General features: G+C 42.3%; 1 protein-coding gene and 1 long non-coding RNA gene across 3 annotated transcripts in view; one reads left to right on the forward strand and one right to left on the reverse strand.

Annotated features, from left to right (window-relative positions):
* Positions 1-14,796, forward strand: part of CCDC146 (coiled-coil domain containing 146) — a 235,049-nt gene that overhangs the window by 81,467 nt on the left and 138,786 nt on the right. Inside the window, exon 3 of one of the 2 annotated variants that reach the window (XM_073573647.1) lies at positions 12,841-12,923. The exons of the other annotated variant lie outside the window; for it this stretch is intronic. Coding sequence (XP_073429748.1) covers positions 12,841-12,923 — 83 coding nt within the window. The remainder of the gene's footprint in view (positions 1-12,840; positions 12,924-14,796) is intronic. 2 annotated transcript variants of the gene reach the window in all.
* On the reverse strand, positions 796-5,462 carry LOC141087799 (uncharacterized). Its single transcript, XR_012231723.1, has 4 exons — positions 3,962-5,462; positions 2,336-3,830; positions 2,070-2,222; positions 796-1,593 (listed from the first exon to the last, which is right to left on the reverse strand). It is a non-coding gene; the product is annotated as an uncharacterized lncRNA (long non-coding RNA).

Here is a 14,796-nt window from a genome sequence, read left to right on the forward strand (position 1 = left end):
GACACAAGATCCTACAACCATGTTCAAGAATGAATTACGGACCTTTTTCCGTAAAAATGTGGAATTGGGTGTTTTGTCCAGGAAAAAGGCTGAGAAATTGCTGCCGGAGTTCCCACGCCGCCCTCATTGGTATATTCCAAAGGTCCATAAGTCCCTCACTACCCCACCAGGACGCCCCATTGTGTCAGGGATTGGATCCCTTACAGAGCCATTGTCAGAGTATATGGATTGGTTGTTGCGCCCTTTGTTGCATGACATTCCCTCCTATATTAAGGATACTGATGAGTTTTTAGGGGTCCTTAGAGGTATTACTTGGCAAGCAGGCTTTTCTTTGGTTTCCATCGACGTATAAAGTCTGTACACAAGGATCCCCCAGGATTTGGGTGTAGCAGTTTTGAGGAAAATTTTGGGGTCACTAAAAAGAAGTGATAGCTTTGTCAATTTTGTATGTGAGGGCATGGATTTCATATTAAAACACAATGCGTTTAAATTTGTGGATTCCTGGTTTTTACAATGTACTGGGACCGCGATGGGAACTCTGTTAGCTTGTACTTTTGCAAACCTTTTTTTGGCTTTGTTGGAGGAGGATTATGTGTACAATGTTAGAAATAATTTTTTGAGACACATCAGACTTTATGTACGCTATGTGGACGACATTTTCATGATATGGGATGGACCTCGTGAATCATTTTATGATTTTGTCCAGTATCTCAATGAAAACCTTCTAAAAAAATGAATATACCAAAAAAGAGTCCACAGTAATAAAACTCAAATAAATTTATTGAATAACACAAAAGGGGATAACAGAATAAATGGACATAATAAATTACCATAAATTAATATCACAAGGAGATAGATACATATTAAACACATTGGCCATGATAATAGAGTACTCATATGAATATAATAGCAATAATAAAGTGCATAGTGTAAAAAGACTTGAAATATAGTCAGTCATAAAGTGCATAAAAATACCAAATCATAGATACCCGTAATAGATGGCACAAGGCAACAAAAATGGGAACATACTGATGACATAAATAGAAGTGGACAGAAAAGAAAAACAATGTCTCCTCTTATAAAATGACCAATAGTGCCTCACTAGCAATATACTCAATATTGAAAACGCCAACAATATGGTACACTATAAGTACCCAGAAGGGGAATAGCACAGATGACAATTACATACACCAAACAAAAGGCAAACAACATATACAACAAATAAAGTGCAAGGAATGTCAATATATATGCTAACATGGAATAATAATAGGTATGTTGCACTATATAAACTAAAATGGAATAAGGATCTATCCATAGATGGCCATAAAGTGATTACACAATAGAAGTATATCAAAATATATATGTAAAAAATACATAAAAAATACACAAATCAGTAAGTGAAAAAAGTGAAGTGTAACACACGTGCGCTCGAGTGAGTGAACGTGAGTACATATAAATAAATATACCAATAAATATAGAAACATTTATAAATATACAATTGTTAAAAAGACACATTACATATTGCATGATTTATAAAGTGCTTTAAATATGGATACATCATGGATAGAAACGTTTCCCAGGACCGAGTTCAAGCTAAAAGCAAAAACAAAAAGAAAAAAAAAAACAAAAAGAGAGAGAAAAAATTAATAAAATTTATTATAAAAATGCATTAAAAGATAACTGCTCATTAAGACCCTTGGGTGCAACAGTATCCAATCTGAAAATCCATTTGGATTCTATTTGTGCAAGACGCTTCTTAATGTCACCCCCCCTAGCACTCAACATCACATGATCAATTCCTCGAACTTTCAGTAATGATTCATTACATTGATGGAAAAGTTTGAAGTGCCTGGGCAGTGTTTTTCAGGAATCCAAATCCGAAGTGTTTTGTGCTGCTCTGATATCCAGAACATGTTCCCTAACTCTGCGTCTAAACTCTAGACGTCAAACCCACATATTTCAAATTACATGGACAGCTCGCACAGTAAATCACTGCAGTGGTAGTACAGGTAATATGATGCAATATTTTAAAAATTCTATGCTCATCAGCATTTGAGAAATCAACACACCTTTCTATGTTGGGACAAGCTACACAGGATCCACATGGACGACAACCCCATTGAGGGCCTCTTGATCCAAAAACATTAATCTCCTTTTTCTTGTAATGGCTGTGTACAAGCGTATCACGGAAATTCCTAGATCTTCTATACGTAATGGACGGCCTGGGAGGTAAATATTGTGTAAGAACCGTGTCCAATTGTAAAACTTGCCAGTGTTTCGTCAGGATATTGTTAATCTCACGCCATTTGCAATTAAAAGTTTGGATATAGCATACCTTGTCTAAAGGCTCTTTCTCAACTCTTCGTTTATGGAGTGTTTCAAGGTGTTCCGTTCTCTTTGCACACCAGTATCCTTTTTGAATAAAAGTAGATGGGTATCCTCTTTCTTTAAATCTTTGACTCAAATCTATACTCTGTTTTTCAAACAATTCTTCTTTTGAGCAGATGCGTTGCATACGTAGAAATTGTCCCACAGGTATACCACGTATAAGACTCTGTTGATGTGATGAGGAAAAATGTAAAAGACTATTTGTTGAAGTGGGCTTACGAAACACATCTGAGTAAACAAAACCAGCATCATCAACTTGAAAAATAATATCCATATTCCTGCTTTATACGTCACACGTAGATTCAAATCATTTTTATTCAGATGATTCATAAAGGTATGTAGTTCGTCCATCGAGCCCTGCCAGATACACAAAATATCATCAATGTATCTCCCCCAGTATTGCACTCTATCCACCAAAGGTGTAGAATCAGTTGTAAAAATGTTTCTTTCCCACAGCCCCAGGAATAAATTTGTATACGAGGGAGCAAAAGTCGCCCCATAGCGGTACCCTGGAGCTGCAGGAAAAACTGATCAGAAAAAATAAAAAAATTATGGGTGAGTGCAAACTGGAGGAGATCCATAATGAAATTACAAAACTCACCATCTTCATTAGACATCATCAGAAACTGTTTAACTGCAAATAGACCATCTTCATGGCGTATAAAAGTATAAAGGGATTCGATGTCACAAGTCACCAGGATCATATCCTCTTCCAGCTGTAAACCATCCATTTTCCTCAGAACATCATTTGTGTCCTTCAAATAGGAAGGTAAAATTTCTACCAAAGGATAAAGGACATGATCTATTACAGATTGGTTCACAAAAATTATTATTGCCTGCCACAGTAGGGCGGCCCGGTGGACAAATTGCATTCTTGTGTACCTTTAGAAGTATATAAAATGTCGCAATAGTTGGATATTCCAAAGTAAGATATTCCATCTGTTTTTGAGTAATTACTGAGGAATCAACAGCACGTATCAAGATAGTCTTGCTGTGAACGAAAGGAATTCAGAGGGTTAAAAGTAAGTCTCCTATAGCATTTAGTATCCCTCAATAACATATACACCTCTTTCTCGTACATGGTACATGGCCAGATGACGGTATTTCCACCTTTATCAGATGGTTTAATAACCACATCTGTTCTATTGGAGAGTTCTTTAATTGCTTTTGCCTGTGCCAAGGTACAGTTATAGTTTGAAATCCCTGTGGATACTTTTTTAAGGTCCGAACTAACCAATTTAACGAATAAATCAATATTCGCATTGAGAGTTAGAGGTGGAAATTTCTTTGACCTGGGGACCAAAGTACCAGGAAACTTACTTTTTTTGGGGACCTGTTCCAAAAGTAGTTCATTCAAGGTATCCAATGCCTCAATCTCTTCCTCCGTGTTAAAATCATTGTCTATTTCAGTATTTGTCCTATGATGAAGTTTTTTGAGAAGTCTACAGGCAAAAAGATGTAGATCTTTTATTGCCAAAAAGGTGTCAAATTTTGCAGTAGGTGAAAAATTAAGTCCCAACTCAAGGACTTCATGCTGTGATGTTGTCAATTCAACAGTAGATACATTAATTACCTTATTCGAGGAGATGTGACTCGGACCCTGTGCATCCTTCTTTTTATTAGGAGACAACTGCGTAGGATAATTCTTCCGCTTACGATCTCTTGTATTGTACGTTCTTCTAAACCCAGAGCTGGATGACTCAATAGACGTGGATGAGGTCATAGAGGCACTCCTCATTCTATTCTGTTTCGAAGGGAGTTTCCATCTATATACCCTGTTATTCTCTGCATCAGAGAGGTCCCTAGTATATTTTTTGGTTTTAACCTCTTTAATTTGTTTTTCCCATGTAGAATGTAAATCCTCTAGTTCCCTTTTAAATTTCTCAATCTCTGCAGGTGTAATTAATTTACTAAGATCTTTATTAAGATCCTCAATCTCCTTCTCCAACACTGGCAAGGACTGAGAATTGTAATCAATTATTAATGACAAGAAGGAGCGAGAACAGGTGTCACAGATATTCTCCCATGTTGATGAGAATTTGGCATCATCCCTACCATATGAGGGAAATAATTGCACCCTTAGGCCTCTGGGAATCAAATTTTTACTAAGTTAATTTTCTAAAAACACTTTATTCCACCAAATTTTTAATCTACGGTGGAAACAATTCTTGAGTTTGCTTTTAAGCTCACGTATAGTATTATGGATAGAGTTATCCTGAGTCTGTTCCCCTTTAAAAACATTTTCTGCCTGTAACAGCCAGTTGGTCTCAAGAGAGCGAAGATCCATCTTGAAAAAAACAGAAAAAACAACACCAACTTTGGGGTTAATATAACCCAGAAAAACTGGGGTCACAGATAAACACACAGCTCAGTGAAAAATCACTTATATTCTCTAAAGCATAAATGAGTATTCATTATAGACATAAAAACCTTCTAAAAAAAAAAGTATCTCAATGAGTCTATCCGAATGAAAATGTCATTCACATCGAGATATGGAGGTGTTGATCTGGATTTCTTAGACGTTTGAATTAATGTTGTAGATGGTGCGATTTGTATCAAAGTGTTTCGAGAACCATCCGCCACGAACTCTGTCCTACATTTTGACAGTTTTCATCCGGATCACGTAAAACGCTCTCTCCCCTATAGCCAATTATTAAGATTGAAGAGGATTAATAATACTCAGGAGAGCTACACTTAGCAGGTGGAAGAGTTGTGTGACAGGTTCCGCTGCAGGGGTTATCCTAATGAACTTTTGAATGAGGCTAACAATAGTGTTAATCAGGTAGGAGACCATAATCGTGGTTCTGTCTACAAACGTGACAAGAGATTTGTTTTTTGTTTCAAATTTGGCCCTATGGATGGTATTATAAGATCCGCTATTCGCAGGAATTGGCACATTCTAGAGCATGACAAAGATATTGTGGAGGTGGCAGCAAGGGATCCCATTATTTCTAATAGACGTAGCACTACTCTGGGTGATATAATAGTGAAAAAACGGATGGTGAAGCAACAAAGCAATTGGTTAAGTAAAGGTGTTCCGCATGGTAATTTTAAGTGTGGACATTGTCCTTTCTGTAATTACCATTATGTAAGTCAAACACTTTCTATTGGAGGAGTGTCCCATGTTGTCAAAGGTTTTATCACGTGTAAAACGACCCATGTGGTTTATGTGGTTATATGTCGTTGTAAGTCTTTTTATATCGGCAAGACCATTCGCCCCCTGTACGTGAGGTTTAGAGAGCATTATAACTCGATTGGTTCAGGTAAGGGTGTTCCACGTTTGATTAAACATGTTAGGGAATTCCATGGAGGAAACCCAGAGGTGCTATCTTTTGCTGGCCTAGAAGGGGTGTCTCTTCCAGCAAAAGGAGGAGATCTGCATAAGCTTCTATTAACAAGAGAGGCCATATGGATTATGCGCACTCGAGCGCAAGAATCCGCTGGTTTGAATGAAAGATTGGACATGTCTATTTTTTTGTAATAAGCCGGTTTTATTGTATTTGTGTATTGCTTTCATTTGTTTTTCAAATGCATTTTAATTGTCATGGATAGCTGCTGCACATGAGTTTAAGCACCGGGGGTGGGGTTTAGCTACCTCCCTCTGTTAAGAGGTGAGGTCAGTGCCACTCACCTGTGTGACCAGTAGAAGTGCAACTGCAGCGCGAAACGGCTGTCGTCCTTTCCACTCCTGCTCCCATCCTCCCTATGCCGATCTTTTAAAGTATAGGAATAAAGAAGTTTTTAACCGGTGAGTGCCATCCGTGTTTTTCTTTTTGTATTATTATAAAGTAAATTAAGGTTGACAAGCTTAATAAGAATTGATGTTTTTGGCATTAAAATAGGCACTGTAGGTGTGTTTCCTGTCCTCCACTCACTGCCGACTTTTCTTCCCCTTTGACTTGCATTGGGTTTCGTGTTTCAGTCGGCCTTTCGACTTTTCACGATAATCGGCCGATTTCGTTCGACCCGACTTTGGCGAAAGTCGGGTTTCATGAAACCCAACTCGACCCAAAAAAAGGCAAAGTCGCTCATCTCTAGTCAGGAGCCAAATGGTTCTCCAAACTAGATCTTCGTGGAGCCTATAATCTGATAAGGGTTTGGGAGGGAGACGAATAAAAGACTGCATTTCTCACATCTGAGGGGCTCTTTGAAAACCTTGTTATGCAGTATGGTCTTACTAACGCTCCTGCTATATTTAAAAATTGTATTAATGTGGTGTTTTCTTATCTTATTGGTCATTTTGTTGTTATCTACGTCGATAACATTTTGGTTTACTCCCCTGATAGTCATTCCCATCTGCAACATTTACGTACAGTTCTCCAAAGACTCAGGGAAAATCAACTGTTTGCTAAATTGGAGAAATGTTCATTTTTTGTACAGGAGTTGTCTTTTTTAGGCCTGATTGTGTACAGTGAGGGGTTTTGCATGGATCCCAAGAAAGTGCAGGCTATTGTTGACTGGGTTCAACCCGGGACCTTAAGGGGCTCCAGCGCTTCTTGGGATTTGCCAATTACTATTGAAAATTTATTGGGGGGTTTTCACAGGTGGTCAAGCCACTTACTGATCTTACATGCAAGGGTGCAGATATAAAAATTGGTCTGTGTCTGCCAAAGAATCCTTGGTGTTTTATGTCTGCTCCGATATTGGTGCAGCCGGATCCGTCTAAACCTTTTATTGTAGCGGTGAACGCTTCTGAGGTGGGGGTGGGAGCAGTGTTGTCTCAGGGACCTGCCACTTTGACCAATCTCAAGCCATGTGCCATCTTTTCCAAGAAGTTCTCTTCAGCCGAGAGAAATTCTGATGTGAGCAATAGAGAACTTCTTGTGGTCAAATTGGCATTTGAAGAATGAAGGCATTTTTTGGAAGGGTCGATCCAAACTATCACTGTGATTTCTGATAATAAAAACTTGGCCTACATTGAGTCTGCTAAAAGATTAACTCCCAGACAGGCGAGTTTGTCACTTTTTTTCCTGGTCTTAGTTTTCCATTACTTTTCGTCCTGGGTCCAAAAATGTCAAAGCTGATGCATTGTCTCAAAGTTTTGATTCTGTGTCTCCCCCCGAACCACCGTCTTCTCCATTCTTCCACCCGGGGTTTGGTGGCTGATGTCTCGTCGGAGCTGCAGCGAGAGATTTTAGAGGCTCAGTCTCTTGCTTCTGCTTCTAAACTGGGGGGTAAATTGTTTGCCCCAGAGCAATTTCATTCTAGGCTCCTTCAAGAGTTTCATGGGTCTATGTCGAGTGCTCATCCTGGGATTTCTGCCACGCGGGAGGCCGTGGCAAGGGTTTTTTTTGGTGGCCCTCGTTGGGTACAGATGTAAAAAAAATTGGTATCTGCATGTGAGATTTGTGCCCGTTCTAAGAGGTCTCATGGCCGGCCGGGGAACTAGTGCCTTTGCCAGTTCCTGATAGACTATGGACTCACTTGTGCATGGATTTTATCACCAATCTCCCTCCTTCCAGGGGTAATACCGTGATATGGGTGGTGGTGAACAGGTTTTCTAAGCAAGCTCATTTTGTACCCTTGTCCGCATTACCCTCAGCTGAAATGTTGTCCAGGCTATTTGTGCAACACGTGGTCCGTCTGCATGGGGTATGCATGAATGTGGTGTCTGACAGAGGTGTGCAGTTTGTGGCTAAGTTCGGGATGGCATTCTGTAAAAAATTGGATATTACGTTGTCCTTTTCTCCTGCGTATCACCCAGAGAGTAATGGTCAGACTGAACGCACCAATCAGTCCCTTGAGCAAATTCTTTGGTGTTTGGCCTCTACTAGGCAGGAAGAGTGGTGTGCTGTGTTGCCTTTGGCTGAGTTCGCTTTTAACAGTCATGTGAGTCAGTCCACTGGCATGTCACCTATCCTGGTAAACTATGGGTTTAATCCACAGTTTTGGGAATTTTCTCGTTTAGATTCTGGTTGTCCTGGGGCGGAGTAGTCTGTACAGCGTTTAAAAAATCTGCGGGCTGAAGTTCGTCGTAACATCTCCAAGTCTCAGGGGAGGTATAAGTTTTTTGCTGACAAGAAGAGAGTGTCAGGTCATACTTTTCAAGTTGGGGAGAAGGTGTGGCTCTCCACACGGAATATTAAGCTCAAGGTTCCATCAGCCAAATTGGGGCCAAAATTCATTGGTCCATACGAAATTGTGGAGATAATCAATCCTGTAGCCTATAGGTTACGTCTCCTAGCCTCATTCAAGATTTCCAATGTGTTCCACAGATTCCTTTTAAAACCTTTGGGATCTGTTGAGGAGGGTTCTGTGTCAGCTGTTCCCCCGATGATGGTGGAGGGTCACATGGAATATGAGGTCGGACGCATTGTGGATTCTCTTCTGGTATGCCGCACCTTGCAGTATCTGGTACACTGGAAGGGGTATGGTCGAGAGGATCGGTTGTGGGTCCCGACCCAGTCTGTACACGCTGATCGTCTGGTTCAGGCGTTTCATGCCAGACATCCTGAGAAGCCTGGGGGTCCAGTGGCCCCCCATTAAAAGGAAGGTACTGTCATGGTCTGTTTGTGAATTCTGGTTTAGTGCTGCAGGGGTTAATGCTTTTGGCCTCTCTCTGGTTCTGGGAGGGCTTTAAATAGCCTCATTTGGGCTCTGTCTGTTGTCAGTGATACTTTTGACCTCGGCTTAGTTCATGAGAGAGCAGCGGAGCTTATGAACTCCGGTGAACTTTCATGGCTTTGGTGTGAGGTGAGTATAATGGTTTTTTATTTTTATGTGAATATGTATGTAATTTTACTTTTTTTTTTTTTTTAACTGTGAGCACAGGCGCCGGCAGATAAGACTACTCTCCCATCAGACATAGCCCAATGGGAGCAGTAGTCTCATCGTCCCTCGCCTGCTTTTTTACCGCAGGTCACCGCTGCGTGTCACTGTTAGCTGTGGAATCACGCTGACATCTGCCAGCATGATCCTGCAGAGCTTTGACCGACAGTACCCGCGGTAGCATTACCGCGGTGACTGTCACAACTGCATAGTAACGCTGACATTTGCCAGCATGATCCTGCAGCGCTGTGGTCGACAGTACCAACGGTAGCGTTACCGCGGGTGACAGTCAGAGATTCGGGGTCACGCTGACATGTGACAGCATGACCCCGCAGTGCTCAGACCGGCGGTCTTGCCGGCAGCTCCTATCATCGCACGCACTGAGCAGTGTGTGCAATGACAGGGGAAAATAATTCCCACACCATACGCTGAGGACTACAACAAAATGGCCACGATCTGCTCCCACAATTATTATTATTTATATAGAGCCATTAATTCCATGGTGCTGTACACGAGAAGGGGTTACATACAAAGTTATAGATATTGTTTACAGTAAACAAATTTGTAATGACAGACTGGACTGGTACAGAGGGGAGAGGACCCTGTCCTTGCGGACTTGCATTCTACGGGATAATGGGGAAGAGACAGAAGGTCGGGGGTAGTGCAGCCCGGGTGGTGGTGAGGCGGCAGAATGGTTATTGCAGACTATAAGCTTTCCTGAAGAGATGGGTTTTCAGGTTCCGTCTGAAGGATCCGAGGGTGGTGGATAATCGGACGTTTTGAGTCGTGGAATTCCAGAGGATGGGGATATTCGAGAGAAATCGTGGAGGCAGTTTTGTGAGGAACGAATAAGTGTGGAGGAGAGTAGGAGGTCTTGGGAGGATCGAAGATTACATGAGGGAAGATATTGGGAGATTAGTTCAGAGATATAGGGAGGGGACAGGTTGTGGATGGCTTTTTAGGTAAGTGTTAGTAGTTTGAACTGGATTCGTTGGGGAATTGGGAGCCAGTGGAGGGATTTGCACAGGGGAGAAACAAGGGAGTAACGAGGAGACGTGTGGATTAGCCGGGCAGCATAGTTGAGGACAGACTAGAGTGGTGCAAAAGAGTTGGCGGGGAGGCCACAGAGGAGGGTGTTGTAGTAATTAAGGCGGGAGATGATGAGGGCATGCACTAGAGTTTTAGTAGAATGAGAGTTGAGGAAGGGACGGATTCTGGAAATATTTTTGAGATGGAGGAGACAGGAGATAGCAAGAGTTTGGATGTGTGGTTTGAAGGACAGGGCAGAGTCGAGAGTTACTCCGAGGCAGCCGATTTCAGGTGCGAGAGAAAGCATGATGCCATTTATCATAATAGATAGATCGGGTAGGGAAGATGGAGGAAAGATGATGAGTTCAGTTTTGTCTACAGTACATTGAGTTTTAGGAAGCGAGAGGTGAAGAAGGAGGATATATCTGATAGACACTCCGGGATTCGGGACAGCACAGAGGTGACATGTTGGCCAGAGAAGTAGATCTGGGGGATCCACTATATAGGTACATCAAAGAGTCTCCAAACGTGACATGACGCCACCATTGATTCCAGCCAATTTTGCATTCAAAAAGTGGCTTTTACCCACATGTGGGGTATTGATGTACTCAGGAGAAATTGCACAGCAAATTTTGTGGTCCATTTTCTTCTGATATCCTTGTGAAAATAAAAATGGTTCCAAAGTAAATTTATCTCAGAACCATTGGGATACGTTGAAGCATTCTAGAGCTACAACCTCATAAAGTGACAGTGGTCAGAACTGTAAAAATTGGCTTGGTCATAAGTCCCAAATTGGCTCTATCACTAAGGGTACCGTTACACCTAGCGATGCACCAGCGATCCCGACCAGCAATATGACGCGGTCAGGATCGCTGGTGCATCGCTAGGTGGTCGCTAGTGAGCTGCCACACAGGCAGATCTCACCAGCGACATTGCTGGGGATGGGAATTGCTACTTACCTGTCAGACGCGGCGATCCTGCGTCCTCCCGCCCGGCTCCACGCGTCGCTCGTCGTCACAGCAGGAAGCGCCGCAGGAAGTGGCCGACGAGGAATGGTCCAGTAGCTTCTCGCGCGATCAGCGATTACCAGCGGGGGAGCCGGTCGGAGGTAAGTATTACATGCAGCGATATCGCTAGCAATATCGCTGCAACGTCACAAAATCGGTGACTTTACAGCGATATTGCTAGCGATATCGCAGTGTGTAACGGGGGCTTAAGAATACCTCTTAATATCACCCTTTTTGTCAATGTTTAATTTTGTTAGCAAAAATGGTTTATTCCCGGTGGAATCTCTACATGCAAACAATATAGTAATTCCAAAAAAGATATTAACTCTGAACTTACTGTATACAAAATGATTGTCCCACATCATTGTTACATTCTGATAAAAAAATTATGCCAAGATTATATCTGAAAGATTAAAAAACATGATTCATACACTAAGTCACTATGACAAAGTTGGTTTTGTTAAAAAGAGACTTATGATGGAACTAGGAGGATCATAAATCTTCTATTGATTATTCTCTTTCCCATTTTCCTTTCTCTCCTTTTTTCTCTCTCTCCCACTTTTTTCCTCCCCCTTTAGTCCTGTGCCTTTTACTTGGTTTTCCCTGACCCCTTGGATAGTTGGGGTGACAATTTACATTGTTATTAATGTTATTTAGTATTGTACATTATATATGTTTACTGTTAGTGTTGAGCGAACGTGCATGGATAAGATGTTACCTGAACATGCTCGGGTGCTAACAGATTAATTTTGGCGTGCTCGAATACTACAGTATGTTCTAGTCACCGTGACTGCATGTCTCCAGGCTGTACGACAGCCGCAACACTTGCAGGGATTGCCATAGTATTCGAGCACGGCAAAATTAATCTGTTACCACTCGAGCATGCTCAGATAACACCTTATCCATGCACATTCACTCAACACTTTATTATTAGTGATAAGCGAGTATACTCGTTGCTTGGGTGATCTCTGAGTATTTTGGTGTGCTCGTAGATTTAGTGTTTGTCAACGCAGCTGCATGACTTGCGGCTGCTGGACAGGCTGAATACTTGTGGGGGTTTGCCTGTTTGTTAGAAATTCCACACATGTCTAGCAGCCACAAATCATGCAGCTGCGTCGACAAACACTAAATCTCCGAGCATCCTTCTACATTTTTCAAGCCATTAAACTTTAGTACTTTTACACCTTTCATTTCCATTTTCAGGTTCATTGATTTGACATATTTCAGCCATGTGAGAGAAAAACATAGCAGCTTTCCAATTTTAGGTGTTTGGTCTCTTTTTTCCAGCGTTTTATTAAAATAATGAAATCAAAGCGTATTTATCCTCCTCTGGTCTAGGGCTGGCTCTACACCGCCTCTCTGATTTCTGTGTTGTGAATGCAGTGGTGACATTACCACTGCAGCCAATCACTTAGCTTAGCGGCTTGTACGTCTACCTCGGCAGAGCCGATCAGCTTAGTGATTGGTTGCATCGGTGATGTGCACTGTAGGCAAAATGTCACCACTTCAGCTAAAACGCAGAGACGGCGGAGCGCTAAAGTGCTGGCCAAAAGAGGAAAAACACCTAAAAGTGGAAAACTGATCGGTTACGTGTGTACAACTATTTGTATTTTTAAAAACTGAAAAATATTATCCTGGTTTTTTACAGTTGCTGTCATCAGGTAAAATTCCTGTGACCAGAGTAGCTGAACTGAAGTCAAAGTATACCTTGCTGTATGAGACACTGAAAAGGTACTGTGGTTTACATTTCATCATCCCTCGCTCGTCACAGACTTAGGGCTCATACACACATGCGAGAAACTCAGACGAGTCTCGCACGTTAATACCTGGTACTGCCGCCAGCACTCGGGAGCGGAGTGTGCGGTTGCATGTATATCTATGCAGCTGAATGCTCCGATCCAAGTGCCGGTGGCAGTGCTGGGTATTGACGTGAGAGATTTGTCCGAGTTTCTCGCATGTGAGTATGAGCTTGCCCAGGACTAGAAAAGGAGTCTACAAACACCAAGCCTGTTTATTCACTGTGTCCGCTGTTGCATTTCATACCTATTTAATTGAATGGAGTTGAGCTGCAATGCCACAGACAGCCTATGGACAGAGGTGGCGCTGTTTCTAGAAATGCAGTAGCTTGTTTATTTTTTTTCTAACCCTGGACAACCCCTATAACCCCTTAGCGACCGCCGATACACCTTTTAACGGCAGTAATTAAGAGTACTAAAACCACAGCGACGCTAATTCACGGCGCTGTGGAGAAAGTGAATAGCGCCCCCCAGTGTTGGATTTTCTCCGGGGTCTCGGCTGCCGGGGGTAGCTGAGACCCCAGAGAACATGAATCGGTCGGTTTTTACCGACCCCGCTTTTGCGATCGCCATTATTAACCCTATAACCGCAAAAAAAAGCCGCGATTTTACATTTAATTTCTCTTTCCTCTGATGTGATTGCACATCAGAGGAGAGAGAAAGAGGGTCCCCGATCCCCCCCGGTACCTCTCCGTGGTCCTCTGTCCCCTCCCGGGGGTCCTGCGTCCCGCCGACGTCCTCCGGTGGGCGCCGCCATCTTGGATCCGGGGAAAATGGCGTGCACATGCACAGTGCGCCCGCCGGGAATCTGCCGCTTCCGGCTGGCAGATTCCATTCATTCATTTTGATCACGATAATAAACTATCATCGTGATCAAAATAAACAAAATAATGCATAATCCCCCCCGTTTATCACCCCCTTAGTTAGGCCAACATAATGAAATAAAGAAAATATTTTTTTTTTCATTTTTCCATTAGGGTTATGGTTAGGTCTAGGGCTAGGGCTAGGGTTAGGGTTGGGCTAGGGTTAGGGCTAGGTTTGGGCTAGGGTTAGGGCTAGGGTTAGGGTTGGTCTAGGGTTAGGCTAGGGCTAGGGTTAGGATTGGACTAGGGTTAGGGCTCGGGTTAGGGCTAGGGTTAGAATTAGGATTAGGGCGAACTAGGATTAGGGTTTGAATTAGGATTAGGGATGGGATTAAGGTTAGGGTTGGGATTAGGGTTAGGGGTGTGTTGGGGTTAGGGTTGGAGCAAGAATTGAGGGGTTTCCACTATTTACCAACTTTGGGGGTCTAAAAATTGGGTCTAAAAAATCACTTTTGTGGAAATAAAAAAGACTTTTTATTTTCACGGCTCTGCGTTTATAAACTTCTGTGAAGCGCTTGGGGGTTCAAAGTGCTCACCACACATCTAGATAAGTTCCTTAGGGGGTCTAATTTCCAAAATGGGGTCACTTGTGGGGGGTTTCCACTGTTTAGGCCCATCAGGGTTTCTGCAAACGCAACATGACGCCCACAGACCATTCCATCAAAGTCTGCATTCCGAAATGGCACTCCTTCCCTTCCAAGCTCTCCCATGCTCCCAAACAGTGGTTCCCACCCACATAAGGAATATCAGCGTACTTAGAACAAATCGCACAATAACTGTGGAGGTATGATTTCTCCTGTTACCCTTGTAAAAATAAAAATTTGGGGGCGAAAAGATCATTTTTGTGGAAAAAAATGGATTTCTTATTTTCACGGCTCTACGTTATAAACTTCTGTGAAGCACCTGAAGGTTTAAAGTGCTCACCACACATCTAGATAAGTTCCT

This window comes from Dendrobates tinctorius, unplaced genomic scaffold (assembly GCF_039654945.1).
Source record: "Dendrobates tinctorius isolate UK_male_01 unplaced genomic scaffold, ASM3965494v1 ptg000035l, whole genome shotgun sequence".
Taxonomy (NCBI): Eukaryota; Metazoa; Chordata; class Amphibia; order Anura; family Dendrobatidae; genus Dendrobates; species Dendrobates tinctorius.